The sequence below is a fragment of the Macaca thibetana genome, chromosome 1 (genome assembly GCF_024542745.1).
Source record: "Macaca thibetana thibetana isolate TM-01 chromosome 1, ASM2454274v1, whole genome shotgun sequence".
Classification (NCBI taxonomy): domain Eukaryota; kingdom Metazoa; phylum Chordata; class Mammalia; order Primates; family Cercopithecidae; genus Macaca; species Macaca thibetana.
In genome coordinates, this window is record NC_065578.1 from 74,488,748 (window position 1) to 74,511,451 (window position 22,704).

At 35.2% G+C, this 22,704-nt stretch overlaps 1 protein-coding gene across 4 annotated transcripts in view; it reads right to left on the reverse strand.

Moving 5' to 3' along the window:
• Positions 1 to 22,704, reverse strand: part of SLC44A5 (solute carrier family 44 member 5) — a 531,948-nt gene that overhangs the window by 12,187 nt on the left and 497,057 nt on the right. For all 4 annotated transcript variants that reach the window (XM_050805076.1, XM_050805057.1, XM_050805084.1 and 1 more), the window contains 9 exons: positions 19,778 to 19,890; positions 13,598 to 13,729; positions 8,267 to 8,366; positions 5,735 to 5,827; positions 5,191 to 5,278; positions 4,426 to 4,688; positions 3,804 to 3,898; positions 1,685 to 1,788; positions 540 to 613 (listed from right to left, as the gene is read on the reverse strand). In XM_050805076.1, the coding sequence (XP_050661033.1) occupies positions 540 to 613; positions 1,685 to 1,788; positions 3,804 to 3,898; positions 4,426 to 4,688; positions 5,191 to 5,278; positions 5,735 to 5,827; positions 8,267 to 8,366; positions 13,598 to 13,729; positions 19,778 to 19,890 (1,062 nt within the window). The remainder of the gene's footprint in view (positions 1 to 539; positions 614 to 1,684; positions 1,789 to 3,803; positions 3,899 to 4,425; positions 4,689 to 5,190; positions 5,279 to 5,734; positions 5,828 to 8,266; positions 8,367 to 13,597; positions 13,730 to 19,777; positions 19,891 to 22,704) is intronic.

Below are 22,704 nucleotides of genomic sequence, written 5' to 3' on the forward strand. Positions count from 1 at the left end.
TGAGTTTATTTTGATGTGTCTTTGCTGAAACTGTATTTGGCAATTGTTTTGGAAGAAATGATGGTGGAACTCATGGATGATGTTCTGACTTATTTTTAATGTAAACAGAAGATGGCATTGTAGGGCTGTCAGGAGCCCTGCAGTGGTGGTGTCAGCCTCTGTCTCTGATTTGAAGTCTATAGACACCCTGCGTCCTCAGGATGCTGTATTGTTCTCTGATTTTGTTCACTCAGGCTCCACCAATTCTGGGAGGGGGAAAGATGATAATGTTGTTCATCTGGGGGAATTTCTTGAGCAGAGGGGATAATAAAAATGAAAAAATGCCAATGGACCTAAAGACACAGGTGGATGATGGAAGCAACAATTCTCAGATATGAAAATAAATTAATGGTATGAGAGATAATATTTAAATCCATCAGGTTAAAAGATAATATTCATATCTAATAATGCCACCAACACTTTAAATAACAACATGTGAAGGATGTAATGCTCAAGGTTCATTAAATTGTTAAATTACAATGTTCAGCCTGATTACTTACTTTAAAACATTTCTCATCAGCAGATTGAAAGCATCTTTTGCTGACCTGCAGAAGTTTCTGCCATATATTGCAATCTGAGGAAGACAGCTGATATTATTCTGGAGCCAGTAACATACTCTAACAAGATCAAAAGACAATCCAATGACAGGAAGGTAACCAAATTAATTCCTGTCATTTGTAGAGCTGTCCCCACTCTTCTTTCTAACATGTGGATTTGTGGGACACACTGTGTGTCCTCAGCTCTACACAACTCTCAGGGTCATTGACAGTCAGGTGTGCTTCCGATGCTGTATGCCCTCAAACTCTGGGGGATTAGACAGCCTTAAACAGAGGCAGGTCTTTTTCTCAAATTCCAGATAATGGCTTCTGCCTTTAAAATGTTTGGGCTAGAGTTTATTGCTGAAAAGGTTAAATATTGTAGTCTCTACATAAAAAAATTACTCTTAAGGAAACCCAATACCTTTCACTAAACCTGATTTATTGATGAATAGGCTCAACATAATACTCTCATTAGAGGTAAATTAATGACTGTTTGAATCTCCATAACTATTTCTATCACTTTTCCAGACCCTGTGCTACTGTGATAATAAGCAAATGTCAAAAGGTTATACTGTAGCTTTCTAAATGTTAGAAAAATTATATTTCTGGATCCCTTATGTTAAAAAGCCTATGTAGGACTTTCCATAGTGCCATAGGAAACAAAAGTCAGTTAAGCATTGTCAATCTCCACACATTCTAACACAAGATTCATAAAAAGGATAAGACTCTTCTTTAAAATTATGTAAATTCCAGAATTAGAAAGTATTTTCTTCTCAGAGTGAAACATAGATTAAATACTCTTTCTTCCCACTAAACTATGCCAAAGACACATAAAACCATTTTTTATCCAGCACACTTATAAGTTTCCAAAGTGTGTAATATTTTTGCTCTCAAAACAAATATTGAAAGTAACAATAAAGTATAGTTCAGATACTATCTCAACTAGGGAAGCATATCCCTGAATCAGGCATTGGATTAACAAGCCTTATATCAGCATAGTGATAAATTCAACTGCATGATGTAAAAGTGCTTTAGAGACGGCAATGTAGACATGATGTTTGGGATTGCAAAGAAGCAGCTTAGTAAATAAAAAATAATCTACCTACCATAATATAGGCATTTCTGTTTAAAAACTTTATTGCATTTTCCAAACACCAGAAGCAGCATCTCAGGCAGCATTGTAGGAATTTAGACAATGTGTTCTCGGTACCTGTGATAAGGAGATATTTAAATCTATTAATGCTTTGCAGCTGAACCTTATCAATCAAAATAAATGATAATACAACATTTAAAATGAGATTTCAAATTTTGTATTGTTATAAAATATACATAATATAAAATTTGCCATTTTAACCATTTTTAAGTTTACAGTTCAGTGGCATTGAGTACATTCATAATGTTGTACAACCATCACTGCTATCCATTTCCAGAACTTTAAAATCTCAAATAGAAATTCTATGCCCTTCAACAGTAACTTCTCATTCCCCTTGTCCCCCAGCCCCTAGTAAACTCTATTATATATTTTTTATGTATAAAATTGCTTCTTCTAGGTGCTTCAAATAAGAGGAATCATACAATATTTATCCTTTTGTATCTTGCTTATTTCACTTAGCATGATGTTGTCAAGGTTCATCATTTCATTCCTTTTTCAGGTTGAATAATATTTCATTGCATGTATATAACACATTTTGTTTATTCATTTGTTGATTGGAATTTGGGTTGTTTATACCTTCTGCCTATTCCGAATAATGCTGTTATGAACAGTGATGTGCAAGTATCTGTTTGAGTTCCTTCTTTCAATTCTTTTCATATATATCTAGATATGGGGTTTCTCGGTCATATAAAATTATATTTTAAAATTTTTTAGAAACTCCTATACTGTTTTCTACAGTGACTACATCATTTGACATTCCCTCCAGCAATACACAAGAGTTCCAATTTCTCCACATTCTTACCGACACTTGTTATTTTCTGTTTTCTATTCTTTGTTTATATATATATATATAATAGCCATTCTAATGTGTATGGAGTGCTATCTCATTGTGGTTTTGATTTGCATTTCCCTAATGACTAGTGATATTAAGCATCTTTTCATGTCCTCATTGTCCATTTGTATATCGTTTTTGGAGAAATGTCTATTCAAGTTCTTTGTCCATTTTTGAACTGGGTTGATTATTTTGCTGTTGAGTTGTAGAAGTTCTTATATATTCTGGATATGAATCCCTTATCTGGCATATGATTTGAAAATATTTTCTTCCATCATGTGGGCTGTCTTTTCACTCTCTTGGTAGTGTTCTTTGTTGAATAAATGTTTTTAAATTTGATGAAGTTCGATTTATTTTTCTTTTGTTGCCTATGCTTCTGGTGTACTAAGAAATAATCACCAAATCCAATGTCATGAAGCTTTCACCTTATGTTTTCTTCTAAGAGTTTTATAGTTTTAGTGATTTTGTTTAGCTCTTTGATCCATTTTTAGTTAATTTTTGTATATTAATGTAAGATAAGGCTGAACTTCATTCTTTTGCATGTGGATATCCCATTTTCCCAGCACCATTAGTTGAAAAGACTGACCTTTTTCCTTGAATGGTCTTATATGTGAGAGTTAGTTTTGGGATTTCTGTTTTATTTTACCTCTATATGTCTGTCCTTATGCTAGTACCACACTCTTTTGATTGCTGTAGATTTATAATAAGTTTTAAAATCAGGAAGTGTGAGTCTTCCAGCTTTTTTGTGCCTTTTCAAATCTGTTTCTGATATTAATAATAAAATATTTTAAGGTGCATTCCAAGCAAAGTGTATGTGTTTGTAAACAATATATATCAGGTATGAAGATTTATGCCTGTGACACCCACATTTATATTTTAAGCCTAACCTGACCTGAACTACAGACTTGGAGCTGCCAACCTGACATCTCCATCATGCTTCTCAACAATAACATCTCAAAACAGAATTCTTAATCTCCTTTTTGAAATTTGTTTCTTCTGGCTTCCACAGCTTAATGAATAGGATCACACACCTTTTCTCTCTTTCTTTCACCACTGTCCCTCCCCTCCCCTGACATCCACTCCTTCAGCAAGCTCTCTCTGGTTTTCCTTCAGAACAGAACAGGTCCCAAACATGCGCTTTCATCCTTATTACCCTAGTCCAAGTTATAATCATCAGGTCTCCTCCGACCCCCGACCCAATTGATTATCTTCACAAAAGTCAGGACGTCTGAAATCTTACGTTTAAGACGGTGGTTCAAGTATTCTAGGACAATTTTAAACATTTGAATTAATGCAATAATTAAAGATCCAAATGCTAGGGATCCTGTGTGATATCTGCACAAAAATAAAATGAGAATAAGTTAAAACTTAATACTATTATTTAAAAGGATGCTAATTCAATAATTTTCACAAGTAAAAGGTATCTGCAGAAGGATCAACAACAAAGAGCCTTTTGCACTCTCTTATTTAGATATAAAAGTCTCTATAGAGGATTTTAAGCCATATACATCTGTCTTACCCTTCATCAGCATAAATGACACCAATAGTCTATCATCATAAAATAGGATGTTTGTATTGCTCAATGGAGACACAGAGCCAAGTTAAACCTTGATCTTGCATTTGGTATCCTCCTCTATCTCTTTCTCTTTCTAATAACCTATAGCATTTAGAAGGAAATTGGCTTGGGTAGTGATTGTAAAACTGGCTATAAAACCAGACAAAACCAATGGGCATCCATGAATTTTGATTTGTACCTTTGATTTCATTTGTACCTTGCCACTTGAATTAATGAGCCAAGACTGAATTACAAGCACACCAAATGTAACTGACAAGATAGGTATAAGTTTCAACCTGGAACTTACCGTATGGCTCGCCCAAATGCAGTAAAAAGTGGATATCGTGGGATGTCATCAGGTTTTTTCATGGCCCAGTAATAAGTAGCGAATGCACCAGCAAGGGCACACTGACCCAATGCAATGACGAAGTTTATAAGCCAGAGAAAGACAAATAAGTTGTATACATGGAAGGTAGGGATGTATTGATGGTACAAGCTCTTTCCACCATAGAAAGCAAAGTTACACAGAGCCCCAGGGCAAGCTTTGGCAATTTCAGTTGTATTAAAAATCTGCATTCAGAAAAAAGAGCACAAGGACATAATATTAAATGTCACTCCAAGATAACAGCTCCCTTTGTTTTCCTCTTCCCCTTAATTGTGTGTCCTGTTTTTTTCCCATTAGCTCCTGCTCTTACTCCTCTATTTGCTGTTATGTCACTTTATATAATTCTCTAATGAGCTCTGGAAAGTATCCCAATTTTCATCAAATGCTCATAATCTGCACCCACTATAATTTCACATTTATCAGTGTTGTTGTTGACCATACCTACTTTCTGTGGTCTTGGGTATATGGTAGGACAGGCACACTCAGGAAATACAGTGCTTTCTCTCCATTGCGCCCACTGTTTTCAATACTTTCCTGCTTACCTGACGCACACTGCCCTTCAGCACATAGTTGTCCCCATCAGTGCATAGGATCTCTGCTTCGGGACAATTCCTACCACACCTACAAAATGAATTACAGCCGAAGTCTATATTGCAGTAAGTAAATGACAGAGTTTCTTGTACTTACCTCTGGGTCACAGGTTTGATTTTCATGTATACAATGCCCCTCTGGAGCTATGACTTTGTACACGGGTACCCCTGATGTCGCCAAGAAACTGAATAGACTCCATTAAGGATAAGCTATTTGCTGGTAGATTGAAAATAAATGGACAAGAAAATAATACAGACAACTCAAAAGTGCATGAGAAATTAACTTCAAAAATGCCTAATATTTTAATAATATTCATCTATTTTTCAGGCCTAGATTAATGTAATGTGGGCCAGCTGCACAGAGTGGCCCCTTAAAACAGTAAAATGTATAGGAGTTTTCTTGGCTTATTGCTAAGGAGCAATATCATGTGGAGACAAAATAAAACAAATCTACAATGTGAACTATTTGAGGGGAAACTCAATCAGTAGATTGAAACGTTTTTTGAGTTTGGGGAAAAAAATTAGTTATTTCTTAGTATATTCCTCATCTTCCCAAGGATAGAAAACACTGAACACAAACTCCTGGTTCACGAATAGTCATGTGAACCTGAGGTTTAAAGAGGCCAGTTACCAAAGGATACACTGCTGTCACGACCCAGTAGCAAATACAGATTGAGAGTAAAATGAAAGTTAAAGCTGGATAGACTAATGTACTAGGAACGTATCCAATGGCTCTGAAATAAAACAAATAGTTGAAATTCAAAATGATTGTTAAAACTAGAAATAAGATTTACACTGAATTAATTCTAAGAAAACTGGTAATAACCACGGACTCTTTTTTGGTGATCATTCTGGCATATTCTCAGTTGGTTTTACATTTTTATTTATTTATTTACTTATTTTTAAAAGTAAGTTGAGGCGTTTTTCCGATGCACATGTTAGACTCCTGCCTAAAGTCCCTCAAATTTTCCTCTCTTTGGTTGCTACCGTCTGATCCATAAAGATTTGATACATTGTAATCATGACATTTCTTCCTTTTGTTTAGATTCTTAGACTTTTAAAATTGAAGGAGACCTTGAAGATCATGTGTTACACTGTGGGAATGCCCCCATAATTCAGGAATCCCCTATACTTCTTCAGAATGTGTTCACTAGCCTTTGGTGAACACACTGAGTGATGGGTACTTACTTTTACATGACATGGCTTATTCTATTTTCTTATCAAGATATTAAAAATTTCTTCCTTATCTGCCTGTTTGCAACTTATATCCTCTAACTTCTGGGGAAGAAACGACCATTTTACCATTTTTTCCACATAGCAACCCTTCAGGTAATTCCTTATTCTTTTTTCTGTGGAATATATAATGTCTATTTGCAGTTAAATGTATTTTTAAATTATAAATTCAAATTATATTTGAAAATATGATTTCTAAAATGCAATTTTGTAAAATATAATTATCAAGGATAATAATTTCTTTGATATTTTCTAATAGGGCATGGCTTGTGAAATGTTCGCTATCTGACTGCATTACTTCTAATGACTTCTGTTACATGATCTTTTCAGCATATGACACTGGATTAAACACAATACTGTTTCATATGGTCATTGAGAAATAAGATGAAAATCTTATCACTCCTAATGCATTGATGCTTAGATTATTTTGTATCTGCTACCTTCCTCCCCTCACTATTTAAGCTATCCTGTTTTCTCTTTTCTTCGTACACTGCTGTTAAGTGAATTATTGTGTCTCCTTAGGTTTACCCTGTATTCTCACACCTATTTATTTCAGTCCTTATTACCCCCTGAGTAAACTACCAGCCTGTTTCAGTTTTACCGGCCCTTTAACATAAACATATATACTCACACAAATGCACATTTAGAAGTGAAACAAGTGGAGCAAGTTACAGTGAACTGTACAATATCATACTACTTAAGAAATAAACACAGAAAATCAGTAGTTTTCAGTGGTTAATGATAGGTTATTGAGGGAAGGAGCGAGAGTTTAACTAACTGCTTGTTAACTATTTAAACCAGTGACTTCAGGTGGCACTATTATAATAAAAATAATACTATGGTAATTTTGTTCAAATAATCCTTAAAGACTGTTAAAAATAATTTGGTTCTTGGTCATTAACAATGTAGTTTCCATCACACTAAATGGAGAGCATGGGTTGTTGGCTTTATAATAATGATTTCCCAGTTACCTCCATGCATTATTAAAAAGTTCACAGTATTATTCTTGAATGACCTTTTGGAATAGTGTGGAAACTATAGGCGTTATTATCTCTTGGCATGAATTTTATGAAATATTTAGTGTTTATTTTGTAACTTTTAAAAAATAAAAATGACTCTTGGTATAAAGTGTTCCTAAATTATGAGCTTTAGATATGAAATGTATAGTCTGGTGCTCCTAGAATCAGTTGTCCTATTAGAAAATTACATCACTCAGAAGTGGCAATAGCATATAATTGACTTTATAGAACTGTGGTGATTTAGAGTTTTGCAAACAATCCCAACCATTAATATGAACATATGACCCAGTATGAAAATAATATAACATGTAATCTAGCTAACTTTTATATAGCACTTTGTCACTTACTTTCACGTGTATCATTCTCCTAACACATATTTGGTGTTCAAAAACTGCTAATACATAGACTGAATAGGTTTTACACTTTTTTTACCCTATGATTATTGAAGCTTGGGGATATTAAAGGACATGTTAGTGGTGATCTTTCTAATAAGTGGTAGAGTGTGAACTTGAACAAGTTTGCCTGAATGGAAGATGCTTTCTTTTAAATGTTTTGTTGCCCAGGCTGGAGTGCAATGTCACGATCTCAGCTCACCACAACCTCTGCCTCCCGGTTCAAGTGATTCTCTTGCCTCAGCCTCCCAAGTAGCTGGGATTACAGGCATGTGCCACCACACCCGGCTAATTTTGTATCTTTAGTAGAGACGGGGTTTCTCCATGTTGGTCAGGCTGGTCTCAAACTCCCGACCTCAGGTGATCCGCCTGCCTCGGCCTCCCAAAGTGCTGGGATTACAGGCGTGAGCCACCGCGCCCAGCCAAAAGTGATCTTAAAAGGAAAATAGGTGAGATATTTATGCAAGGGACAGTGACTGATTTTACTGACTGATACACTTTAGCCGAGTTTCTACATTAAGGGCCTTACTTGCTTCCTTCCTTCAGCAGGATAATGGCGACTCGGATTCGATTCCTGAGGAAGATCAGCATGAGGATGACAATCACTTCAATGATGCAGAGTATTATCACTTTGAACAGGAAAAAAAAATCAGTCTGTAATACAAGTAGATATGGAAACAAACCTTCCCTGCAAATGCTAGGATTGAACTTTATGATTATTTCTGCCAATTTTGACACCTCATAATCTAAGCAGTGTTATCTCTCCAAAAATGCCAATCTTAGAAATTAACTTTCACAAAATCCTATGAAATCTAGATTAAAGCCTTTAGCAAGAGCTTGAACATCTCTTTTGGAAAGGGTTCATCTCATCCATAAAAGCATTTCACACAATTTGTAGAACTTAGAAAATAGGAATGGAGAAAGGGAAGGGCTGCTTTAGGTAGTTTTATTTTAGATGTTTTCGCCTTTAATTCACTGAGTAAGACAATATACAGAAGACATGTTTTGAGCTGTTCACTTTCCTCATAATGCCTCTTAATTGTCCTTGCTGGCTGGCAGGGCAGGTTCGTGGCTGTCCCATTATTGTGATTCTTTGCACTATGGCCACCATTGATGGAATCAGGGTGTAAACTTAACCCAACTTGGCCAATGTAAGTATTAGAATTGAAACTAAGGGAACCTAGTTCAGTAAACTTAATTTATTTAGTCTTGAAGTTTATAAATCTTGAATTGTAGGTTATACAAACTGTGTCAAAACCATCTTTATGTGAAGTAAGTGAATCTGCAAAGAAAGAATAAAGTGTAGATGTATAAAGCAAGACAGCAAGGAGAGGAAATCTTGGGTTCTTTTTGGCTTTCATTTCCTGACTCCAAATAAACTTTGAAGTCCAGCTAGCTTTCTGCTTTTTTGAGTTTGACAAGGCACTTCTATATTCTTACAGTAAATACCGTCTGCTTTGCTCTCAGCCTGTTCCAGTTTTTTTTTCTCTTCGGCTAGCCTGAATTAGTTTTTTTAAACTTGACGCCAAATACCATCAATTATTATATTTCCTCATTTCTAAGGCATATCCTTAATTAAATAATAACTTTTTGGGAAAAGTAAAGAAACACTTCATTAAATGTTTATTCAATAATTTTAAGATGCATCCTGATTTCAGAAATATTAAAAAGTAAAAGGTATGGATCTTAAAATCAAGAAAAATAATCTAAAATTGTAAAAGGAACTTAATGGAAACTTAAATTCCCACTTGTGAAAGAATCCAGTCTCTAACATCCTTGCTGGATGGTTATTTAGCTCATGCTTGAACAGTTCTGTTGATGGAGAGCTCATTATTTCATTCTATTATTATATTACTAAAATTCTGACACATCACACATCAGTTACCGTCTCCAAGTAAGTAGAACTTCACCCAGAGGTATACGAATATCTTAGTAGTGTATCATCTCACTTCTAAATCTTCCTTTAGTTATACTATGTATTTATGTTTTCATGTACATTTTATTCTCTTAAAACACTAATTAGAACCCAAAATTGTGGCGTGTAACCATATTATGCTAAAATTGTTATCTTCTTTGAATGAACCTATAAAGATAATACATATAAGAATCACTTTATATTAGGACATTGCACTGTTAAAAACTGTATATTTAACTTCCACCTTTATAAAATTGCACACTCAAAATAATTACATTAGAGAAATATAACTGTCTTTTGAACTTACGTACAGTCATGCACTGCATGACAATGTTTTGGTTAACAATGGACTGCATACACAATGCCAGTCCTGTAAGATTATAATGGAGCTGAAAAATTCCTATTGCCCAGTGGCATCATACTGCAATGCATTACTCATGTGTTTGGAGTGATGTCGGTGTAAACAAACCTGTTGTGCTGACCGTCATATAAAAGTACAGCACATACAAGTATGTATAGCATATAATGCTTGATAATAGCAAGGAATGAGTTTGTTATTGTTTTATGTATTTACTACACAATACTTTTTGTTATTTCAGAGTGCACTCCCACTACTTGCTATAAAAAAGTTATCTTTAAACTAGCTTCAAGTGGGTCTTTCAGGAATATTCCAGAAGAAGGCATTGTTATCATAGGAGATGACAGCTCCATGTTTTTTATTGTCCCCAAAGACCTTCCAGTGGGACAAGATGTGGAGGTGGAAGAAAGTGATATTGATGATCCTGACCTTGTGTAGGTCTAGGATAATGTATATATTTGTGTCTTTAAATTTTTGGTTTTTGTTTCTAATTTTTTAAATAAAATAAATAGAGACAGGGTCTCACTCTGTTGCCCAGGCTGGTCTTGAACTCCTGGGCTCAAACGATCCTCCCACCTTGGCCTACCAAAGTGCTATGATTATAAGCATGAGTCACCACGCCTGGTCTGTGCCTCCATTTTTAACAAAATATATTGAAAGTGAAAAAAAAAAACACACCTTAAAAATAGAAAAAGCTTTTAGAATTAGAATGCAAAGAAAGAAAATGTTTTTGTACAGCTGTTTGTATAAGTGTTATTATAAAAGAGTCAAAAATTAAAGCTAAATGTTATAAAAGTCAAAAAGTTAAAAAAATTAAAAATTTATAAAGTAAAAAGTTATAGTAAGCTAAGGTTAATTATTGAAGAAAGTTTTTAATAAATGTACTGTAGCCTACATGTACAGTGCTTATAAAGTCTACAGTAGTGTACAGTAATGCTCTTCACATTCACTCACCACTCACTGACACCCAGAACACCTTTCAGATCTGCAAGCTCCATTCATGGTAAACACTCTTTACATGGGTACCATTTTAAAAAATCTTTTATGCCATATCTTTACTGTATCTTTCCTATGTTTAGATATACAAACTTTTGGCATTGTATTATAATTTCCTACAGTATTCAGCAGAGTAACATGCTGTATGGGCTTGTAGACTAGGAGCAATAGGCTATTACATGTAGCCTAAGAGTGTAGTAGGCTATACCATCTAGGTTTGCATAAGTATACTCTATAATGTTTACACAATGAAAAAAATTGCCTAACAATACATTTCTCAGAACATATTTCTCTCATTAAGCAACACATGACTATCCTATATCTCTCCTTTTGTTTGAATCAGAGTAAATAATATAAATATATTTGATACCCTATAGAGTCATCAGTATAACTGTAACTTAACAAAGGGTAAGACTGGCCCCTGGGGGCTAAGAGATATACACGAGTTCATAGTTAATAGCAGAAATGTGAATAGAACCATCTCTGAACACAAAGTAGAACTCATGAAATTACAATTTTGGTATTTATAACTCTGCCTACTTTCAGTGTTTGTGTTAATGAGTGTAATTTCACATATATGCTTTTGTTTTTCGTGCCTAGAATTTTGTCCAAACACAGAGCAAGTAATCAATTAAAGTCTGAAAAGTGAGTTACGAAAGCGGAGGCTTATTTGAGTTTTCAGTATCCCTAGAATTGAAAATTCTAATAAGCTCTGTATTTTCCTAAAGGTACATATCTTTACTTTTCCAATGGCAGATTCTGATCACCTCAATGGCGCTTGTGTGGAAGGGTCTTATGAGACAGCAGGGGGTGGGCACAGAACCTGTAACTAAGATCCATCCAAGAGTAAAACTAGAAGTTTCAATACATAATGGGTGACATTTGTCACTTTAGAAATAATAGACAACAGTAAGTGGGTTGCTGAAGAGATGTGGAATCATTTAAATTCAGCAAAAATGATGAGGGTGCAATTCCCTGATCCTGATGAGGATGCCTGATTTTTGCAGTTAAAAAGTTATAAATGAAACAATTCTATAACGTATTTGGAAAAAAGATGTCAGTGAAGGATATTAGTCTGCATGAGAGCTAGAAATGAGAAGCCAAACAGTAAGAAGTTGGAGTTTGATCGAGTGTTTTTTTTTTTTTAAGAGAAAAACTAAATGTGGTGGAGAAGGAATCTGGGAGGGACATCTGTGCTGCTCAGCTAGGTCATCAAGGTTGGCATCGTCTGAGGAAAGCATCTCCCACCGCCGTCTGAGCCCCTTTGCTAAAATAGCTTCTGATTGGTAATCTTGCTTTCCAGGTGCTCTGATCCCAGGAAGGTAGTGTCCTATATGGAAAATATCTACACTTTGGTCACCAGGAGACTATCCTAATGATGTAAACAAATATAGGGTGCTTTGGTGACTTAACATGAGCTTGTCCTTGAAAGCCTGAGGATCCTCAAATGAAGTGGCAAAGTCAGGTTTTCAAATTGGTGGGAATGGGACCCATGCCTGGAATCATGATGCCCCACCGAGATATTGCTCCCTTCTGAGGTTCTTTCTGGGCTTCTTACCAGGCTGCCTTGAATGTGTCTCGTCTGGCTCTCTAACTTCAAGAATATAAAGATGATTTTTTTAAAAAACAACATGTAGTCAGAGATTATTTTGAAAATCTTGATTAAAGAACACGAATCTTACAAGGAGCATTGTAATAACACCATTCTAGGAATATAAGATTAAAACCATCTCTGAAATCATCCTGCTTAAAAAATTTTATTACATTTAAATAAATATTTAAATTTGTTAATATTAAAAAATATCCTTAAGAAATTAAAAACCTTGAAGAAACACTTCAAAAATGTAAATTTATTTTCAGATATTTATTACTCATAATTCCTGTAAATGGTTTAAATGTTTTGTTACGAAAAAATGGTTGTTTGTTTTTCCTTTTCCTTTTTCTTTTTTAAAAACAAGTTTGAGGCTGGGCACAGTGGCTCATGCCAGCATGTTAGAAGGCTGAGGTGGGAGGATCACTTGAGCCCAGAGATTCAAGACCAGCCTAGGCAACCTAGGGAGACCCCATCTCTACAAAAAAATTAAAAAATTAGCTAGGCATGGTGGCACACATCTGTGGTCCTAGCTACCTGGGAGGCTGAGGTGGTAGAATTGCTTGGGTTTGGGAGGTCAAGGGTGAAGTTAGCCATGATTGTGCCACTGCACTCCAGCCTGGGTGATAGAGCAAGATCGTATCTCAGAAAATTAAATAAATAAATAAATAAATAAGTTAGAAAAATCAAACATTTGTTTCTTTTTAAACATCTTTCTTAGATATCCAGTTAATGCCTCTGAATGTCTACAACTAAACCATTTTAATTTGAAGGCAAATGTCTTGAGGTCCTTGTAAGGAAGTGTTTTTTTAGATTATACAATAAATTTTCCTCAATGACTTTTCCACTTACTATAGTTAGAGGATTATAGACACATTACCTTTTATAACACTAGTGATAAATACATTTAACAGGTTATACCAACCCAAGTTTTCCTTTAGACAAAAAGATGTTTTGTCATTATTACAATTTTAATGAAACCAGTTTTTAAAATACTCACTCAATGTGAACCATGTTTGTTGCAGTTCAAAGTACATGCTTATGTTAGTCTGAATTCCGATGTCATAGACAGTTAATACAGAACGTGGGTGTTCCTGAAGATTGGTGTACTGTTGGTAACAGTGCCATATTCCTTGAAAAAGAAAGAAAAACAGAATAATATAAAATATGATTTTCTGAAATAGAAGCTATATGTGCTCATCATACATATCTACATGAAACTGATCAGCATGTAATTTCTGCAAAGGCAAGACACATATTTACACAGCAAATATTTTATTTGAATCCAACAGTCTAAATGTGCTACTATATTTGATATAAATGTTTTCAGTATTTGTCTTGATAATTATGGAAACATCTGGCTTTAAATGTCCTTTTGACTAGAAATGGCCTTAATGTCCATCAGTAGGACATCATGATGTATTTGTTCAGTAGAAAGATGCATCGAAAACTCCCCTTAAGGTTTATACCCAATACTAATTTATTATTATCCACTTATTTATTTATCCTTGCAATTCTATGATTTTTGAGGTTATTTTAATAGATACAACAAGTTTAGTGAACTTAATCATTTTTATTCATAACACTGTCATTCTAAAATTTTGTCTGATATTATTGTCTTCTTCCACTTTCTTTTGTTATTGATTGTTAGTATATTCTTTCCATCCCTTCACTTGCAAATGTTTTACTTCCCTATATGTTTTATAACTTTTATAAATAATATATAGCTCCAATTTGTATGTGTATATTTTAATCTGACCTGACAATCTCTGTATTCTAACTGGTGAGTTTAACATATTTATACTTTATATATTGATATATTTATATTTGTTTCTATGATTTTGCCTTTTGTATTCTACTTTGTGTCTGTACTTCTTTTCTTCCAATTCTTGTTTTTTAAAATTGATGATTTTTTGTTTGTTTACTTATATTCCATTTTTCTTCTCTACTGGTTTTGAGCAATTTACTCTATTTTTATAATAAGTTACCTTGAAAATCTGTTCTTTTTTTTTTTTAATGAGCCTAGAGTCAATATGTTAACAAGGAAATACAAGACCTTAGTTACTCAATAATCAATCACTCTATTTCTCCATAATTTTGTTAAGTACATTTTAAATAAATTAGTTAGCATGTAGGTAAAGCTAAACAAATTTTACCTGCATAAAATAATAATTCTAGTGTCCAATGTCTAAAGCAATTATTATTTTATGCAGGCAGAGTTTTTTTAGCTTTACCTACATGCTTACTAATTTATTTTCTTTGTTCACTGTCTTTTCTTACATCTCATATATTTCTGTGGAATCATTCTCCTTCTTCTCACTCTCTCTCATAGCTGCATTCAAACCATCAGGAAATACAGCTATTATACAAATAAAAGCATGTATGGCCACCCTCAAGAGTTTCCCTCATTTGGCATATACATTTCTGCAATCATCTCATTACTGGTCTCATTGCTTCTACTCCTGCCTCACCACAGTCTATTCTCAACACAGGGACTAGATCAATCATTATATCTCATCTCTCTGCTACCCAAAGCCCTACATTGCCTCCCTGTTTCATTCAGAGTAAAAGCCTAGGTTTTATAATAATCTGTAAGGCTAGTCCCCTTCATAAATTTTATGACCTCTTCTCCCACTATTTTTTCCTTTACTTAGTATACCCATCCACACCAGGCTCCCAGCCATTTCTTCAACACACTCTGATCTTATAGGGCCTTTGCTCTAGCTGCACCCACTGTCTGGAACTTCTTCTTCATCTTGACTGTCTAACTCCATTGCTTCCAAGTGTTTTCTTATTTTCCCCAAAAAACTCCTCCTACTAATACCGCCATTTTCACTCCTTGCCCTACCATGGCACTCTCAATCTCCCCTTACCTGCTCTATCTTTTCTTTTTTGCATAGCAATAACTACCTTCTAATACATATATTACTTAGGCTATGAGCATCATGAGAGTAAGAACCTTTGTTCCTTTACTGTTGTACATCAAGAGTCTAAAATAGTGTCTGTACACAGCAGCTGTTCAATTGATATTTGTTGAATAAACAGAATAACGTATGACTAGATATGGATTTATCTTCCTTTACTCTCCTTAGTATAATGAGGGCTTCCTATATCTATGGATCCATGGTTTCATCAGTTCTGGCAAATTCTTAGCCAAGAGCTTTCAAACATGGTTGATATATGTTAGGCCCTTCTCAACCTATTTTCTATTTCTTTGAACCACACAATTATATTTTTGTCCCCTTGTCACATTCTGCTATATTTTTGATAATTACTTCAGATTCATATTTCAGTTCATTAATTCTCTATTTTGCTGTTTAGCTTATCAATTTGTTTTTAATATAACATTTTTATTTTGAAAAGTTCTATATGACTCATCTTCATGTATGCCTGGACATTTTTGTTGATTTTTATTTTTGTTGTCCAAGCTTCGAATAAATGATACTCCATGTCCATGAATGAATGAATTCACTTTTTTTTTTTTCTGAGACAGAGTCTCGCTCTGTCACCCAGGCCGGAGTGCAGTGGCACAATCTCAGCTCACTGCAACCTCCGCCTCCTGAGTTCAAGCGATTCTCATGCCTCAGCCTCCCGAGTAGCTGGGACTACAGGTGTGTGCCACCATGCCCAGCTAATTTTTGTATTTTTTTTAGTAGACACGGGGTTTCACCATGTTGGGCAGGATGGCCTCGATCTCTTGACCTCATGATCCACCTGCCTCAGCTTCCCAAAGTGCTGGGATTACAGGTGTGAGCCACTGCGTCCGGCTGTGATTCTATCTTCAATTCTTTAAACATTTCATGCATGGTTATTTCATGTTCTCTCTCTCTCTCTCTCTCTCTCTCTCTCTTTCTTTCTTTCGAGACAGAGTCTTATTCTGTTGCCCAGGCTGGAGTGCAGTGGCATGATCTTGGTTCACTGCAACCTCCTCCTCCCAGGTTCAAGCAATTCTTCCACCTTAGTCTCCCAAGTAGCTGGGACTACAGGTGTGCACCACCATGCCCGAGTAATTTTTATACTTTTAGTAGACACAGGTTTTCACCATGTTAGCCAGGCTGGTCTCCCACTCCTCACCTCAAGTGATTGGCCCCCTCGGCCTCCCACAGTGCTGGGATTATAGGAGTGAACCACTGCACCTGGCTACATGTTCTATATCTATTAATTCCCATATCTAAATTCTTGGAGACCTCAATCTCATGTTTATAGTATCCACTGATTTTCACACAGAACTGTTTTCTTGCAGGTCAGGTAGTCTCGGACTTTGTTGATCTGAATCTGGTGACATTAATTGAGGAAACTTTCATCTAGAGGAGATTTACATTTGTTTATTTTGGCAGTCAAAGGGTACTTACAAACTGGGGTCACTTTAGACATTTCTAGGATCCCAGGCTTACTCCAGGAGTTTCAGGTGTGATCCCCTGTTCTGCTGCCAACTCAGGTCTAAGTCTCCTGATCCCAGCACTGCTATGGGTTACCCAGTGTTTCACCTGTGCTTCCTGCTTGGTTCCCCACTTTGATTTTAGCTCATGAGTTATTTTTTTCTTTGGAGGAGATTTCCTTTATTTCCTAACGTTTATCAAAACAATGTATTATATAAAACAATACAGTGCAATACTCTTTTTAATGTCATGATTTCATAGCAAGAAGGCCCTTCAGACAATTTAGTTTCCTCCTATGTGAAAGTCTAGACAATATTTTCCAATTTCTCTTTCTTTGCTTTCTCTCTCTTGTCCTAGATTTTTTAAAATTATGATCTCTGGGCTTCAAGTCCTCTTTCCTCAGTAATATTCCTGAATAACAACAATATCAGCAACAACAAAAATAGACACTATTTATTGAACATTTACTATATGCTAGCAAAATCTAAGTACTTTATAAGCATTATTTAGTAGTCACAGATTCCTGTTATATGATTGAGAAACCTTTGGATTAAAGAAACTATGCTTGCAGAGGATCATACAGTTCATATGTGATGAATGTGGGATTGTGCCTTTTTCATACCTTAAATACATGCTCATAACCAAAGTGTTTTATGTCTTCTCCTGTATACCTCTTAACCTGTTCTGGCCAATGAGAATTGTTCCATTGCTGTTCATAAACATCTGCCCACAAGTAGTCTGGCTTTTTCTCTGCTCAGTATGACACATTCACATTGTTATTTGCTCTAGTAAATGGGCTGCTGTCAGTAGGAAATTTCAGTAGAAAAAATTGGTTTCTCATGATATGTAGAAAGTCAATTGTCCAGGATAGTAGCAGAGGTCAGTTACATATAGTCTTATTTTCTGACACTCCTCAACCTAACTGGATATTTCCTCCCTCAATAAATACCATCAAGCTTACTTCCCACACCATTAATTTTTGGGTTAGTACTATCTAGGGAGTCAATAGGGAGCGGAAATTGGTTGTTTTACCTGCACTTTTTTATATGTTGACCATTTTTCTCCTTTTTGCCATTGTCAAAATTGCACTACAGCCAATCTCAGATTTTTCTTGCTGCTTAAGACATCAGTTAAGTCAATAGCAGACTTTACTGCCCTTTCCTTCCTGATGACAATACAAGAATGATTGACTCACAAGCCCAGACTCTCCAGTGGCAAAGGGCAGAGATTGTTTTAAGCTCTAAGCAGGAACACAAAAACAAGACATTTAAACGACTTTTTTTTTTTTTTTTTTCAGTTTCTGATTAGAGGATGGAGGTTCTTGTGTTCCTCAACCAGACTGATCCGCCTCTTATTTGTTACCTGGCTATGTTCAACAAGAAGCCCAGGTGGGATTCAAGAGGAGCTGTACAGCAGGAGCAGATAGGGAACACCTGAGAAGACCAAATGATTTACTAAAAACTCATTGGAGATAATGAGGAGGGTAATAACAATAACCCAATGCATACTGATTGTCCGCTGTGTTCCAGGTACTGCTCTGAGAGCTTTATATTCATTGTCTCATTTAATCCTTAAGATCCTCTGAGATGACGATACCATTATTGTGCTGATGTTATAGATGAGAATACAGGGTCTTTTAACCACCAACAGACTTCCCAAGTTACCCAGTTGTATGTTACGGAGCTGGATTAGAACACAGGCTAACTACACAACCTGCAGATTCAACTGCATTCTTATATATGTATAGCTCTTCTTCATTGAATGACAGAAATAAGAGTGTTATTTTTGACGTTTACGACCATAAAACTGTTGTCAGTCCAAATGGTGCCATAGGGGAAATCATTCTTTTAAATAGAAACATCTCAAACAGTCATATAATATATAGGCTCATACCTTTTTTAGAAGAATGAAAGGAAGCTGCCATAGGTGGTATATACTGTTCCACGTGAGACACTTTAATTCATATATAGAGCTCACATTATACCTGATATGTATTGTTTTGGGGAGATCAAGTTTGTGATTAGATTTCAACCTTGATTTTAAAAATTGTATTTGTATAAGTTTGTGAGGTACACATGTAATTGTGTTATATGGGTATACTGCATAGTGGCTTTTAGTGTATCCATCGCCTGAATGGCATGCATTGTATCCATTAAATAATTTTTCATTATCCACACCCTTCCAGTCCTCAACCCTTCCACGTTCCCATTGTCTATTACTCCACACTCTACGTCCATATGTACTCATTATTTATCTCCTGCACATCATTTAGCTCCCACAGACAGTACTGTCCTTCTCCATACAATAGTGTAATTCAGAATACTTGCCTCTAGAGGGCAATGCTTCGTTATGGAGTACCAATTATTAACCGTGTGACATAACCTGGATTAAACATACCAAGTTGAAAGAGAAAAATAGATCACACTTTCGTAACTTTGCAGACCTGGCCTTTGATCGGATAGAAACATTAAAGAAATAAAAGAAGTTGTCTGAAATGTTTTTCATTAATCTAAAAGGATTTCTTTTTACCTCCTTCTTAGTATCCATGAGGCAGGAGACTAAAGGCTGGTAGGAAAAAGAGTAAAACGTTCTGACAGCATTTTTTTCCCCCAAAGATACAGGAAGAAAAAGTTACAGACAATATATGCAAAATGAAATATTTTTTCTAAGTTTAAAGCTTTCTTGAGGGTAAAGAATAATTAGATCCACTGAAAACAAATGCTTTCTGGTAATTGATAACAGCAATTGAAAATAAAAGGATTATTCTGATATTTGGCAATTTGAAGAGGCGCGATACCTACCATAACCGATAATTCCAATCACACCGATCATGAAGACCCAGAAGAGGCATCCAGCTATGAACCTCAGAAGTATCAAAAATATCCAACTAAGGACCATGGCGATCATCAGGCCACTAGAAAAAACCCCCAACAAACACAGTGGTCAAGTGTGCTAAACATAACATATTACAAACATCAAGACAAAACTTTTTTTCTATTCAAAATTATTCTCAAATTCTTTTATTTTACCTGGCTATAGAAACATTAATAATGTTAAAAAGCATAAACAATGATTTCCATTAAGACTTTCATATGAAAGAATAGGACCATCAGAGACTTTATACAGAACTCATCTTTTTGTACCTGGGTAAACTGAAGTCTAGTATCAGTCATTGTTCAAGGAAAAATACAATTTCTCCAACCTACAATTTTTATTTATTAGCGACAGTTGCCATGTCTTATTTTTTCCCTTCCTACCTACCTACTAGGTCATAAATTGTAAAATATATTCATGATGAATTTGTTCTGTTCCATTTACTTAGTGACTGGTGTAATATGGCTATCTAGAAGTAAGAGAATCATTTTGGGGCAGAAAGATAAGAAAAATAACTGGCCATCCCCGGAGCCCATGATGCTGTAGTCATTATCACTATGGTCTAATTATCTCTAGGAGTTTGTGATGCCTTACATCATGCAGACATCTATTCCAGGTCCCCAGTGATCTGTGGGCCCTTATTTGGAACCGTGATAAGGCTTCTGCGTCTCCAGGGAGATGTGACTTTATCAAGCAATTAGCAACATGACTATTTTCCGTCAGTTTTAATTTCTTCTTAGAGCTTGACTGAACTACTAGAGAAGCTTCTTTTCCTCCCATATACCCACATTAAGGTCACATTGGAGTCTTCTGATGTAATTTCCTCAAAGAGAATTCATTAAGATCAGAAAGTTGGCTGACTCTTCTATTAAGAATTGATATGTCTGGTGCTATCTGTAAGTTTCCAAACATAGCAACAGACAGAGCATGGTATATTTATTAGGTTATTGTCTCAAGTGTTATCTTTTTATTATAAAAAAATCTCAATAATTACTGTTACTGGATAGATGGCAACACAGTATTGAAGTATCAAGGTCTTGCAAAGCCTATGCTTTCAACTTTAGAAGTCATTCCCTCTTAAAATCATGGATACTTTAATGCTTAAACATTCAATATGGTTGAAAGATTATTCCATGGCATAGCCCAAAGGAAGTATTCAGAAATGTCAGAGGAAACAAAACAAAAAATAAAGCTGTTTATTCTATGTGTTTTAAATTTGTACATAAAAATTATAACCAAATACACTAGATACAAGTATATCAATACTTTAGATTTATATTTATAAAAATAAGCAAGAGCAGAAGAATTGAAAATAAAGGGAGATGTTCATGTTTTACTCTTATGAGTAGTGCCTGGGTAGACAGGGTTTCAGTGTGTGTTTTGGGGGTGAGGTAGGCAAGATAATCTATCATAATGTACACTTGTTCAGGTAGGTATGAAAAAGCCAAATGAAGAAGAAGCATGTAAATTATCTAGTGACATTTGGGTCTGACAATAGGGGAATCAATTTAAATACTGTCAAGAATAGACTGCAATCTCTGCTGGAGATAGATCCTAGCATACTAAAATTAATTACTGTAATTGTTTAGGACAAAGCATCAAAATGAGTAAAGTCTCATAATAAGATCTAATTTTACAGCTCTAAACACCACACACTAGTATCTCACACAAAATACAACTTAGACTTTATTATGCATCATATAGTTACATGCATCTATCTTGCTCCACTAGTGTTTTTATTACTGTTTCCTGAACCACATTTTTTTTTGTGCGTCTACTATACGTTCAAGGACTCATATAGAAGTTAGGAATACAAAGATGAGTTAGACATAGTTACCATTGTAAGTTCATACTTTATCAGAGGGAAAGGGCAAGGTAAATAAAACACAGAATGGTAGGTGCTATATGGAAGATGAGTATGTGTATTTATAGGTGTGTAAACACACACATGTACACACAACGATGGATATGAGGAACACATAGGAAGAAGTAAGTAATTACATCTGGGGAAGATAATAAAGGTTATAAATGATACTAAAGCTGATTTTTAAAAATGAGGTGCAGTTGCCCAGGACTCAATACCAGGAAAGGAAACAGAATGTGGAAATTTACGGGATTTGATAGTCTAGGGATGGGCATGTTATTTGATATATTTAGATTATAGTGTTAACCAAGAAACATGGGTGGAGATGAATCTGAGAAACTAAGTTGGGCTAGGTTTTAAAGGGCCTTAGAAGTAACTGGAAAAGTTTTAATTTTAGTCTTTGACCATTAGGGAACCATGGAAGCTTTTAAGCACTAGAGGATGACAAAAGAGCCAGACAGTAATGACAGTCTTAAATGGGTCACACATTTACCCATGCCAGTGCAGTGACTACATTTCCTTAACTTTTCTAGGAATGCAACTCTTATGCCTGAAAATGTTACATCTCCCCCTCCTTGTTGTCTGTACATCTATATTTATGTATCACATATGTAGCTATGTAGCTTCTCATAACTACAATGACTTCTGGTTATGATGAATACCAATCATTATGTGAAAGGGATGTGTTAAAAATAGGAACTACCCTTTTGAAGTCAAGGGAGGGACAAATTAGAAAAAAGAATCTGAGAAACCATCCTGCATCCACAGTAGCATGTGATGAGAAGCACATGAATATTACAGATACGGAAGTCCTGCAGATATTGCTCCATGTGACTTGAAGTACATGTTCATCAGTACTTTTATTAGTACTTTAGTGAATACAATTAAAATTTACATTCTGCTGACACTGGGCATATTTCCAAATATATTTTCCCTGTCTCACCTCATCTGAAAAATAAAATGGCAGGAACTGACATCTGAGTGAAATTT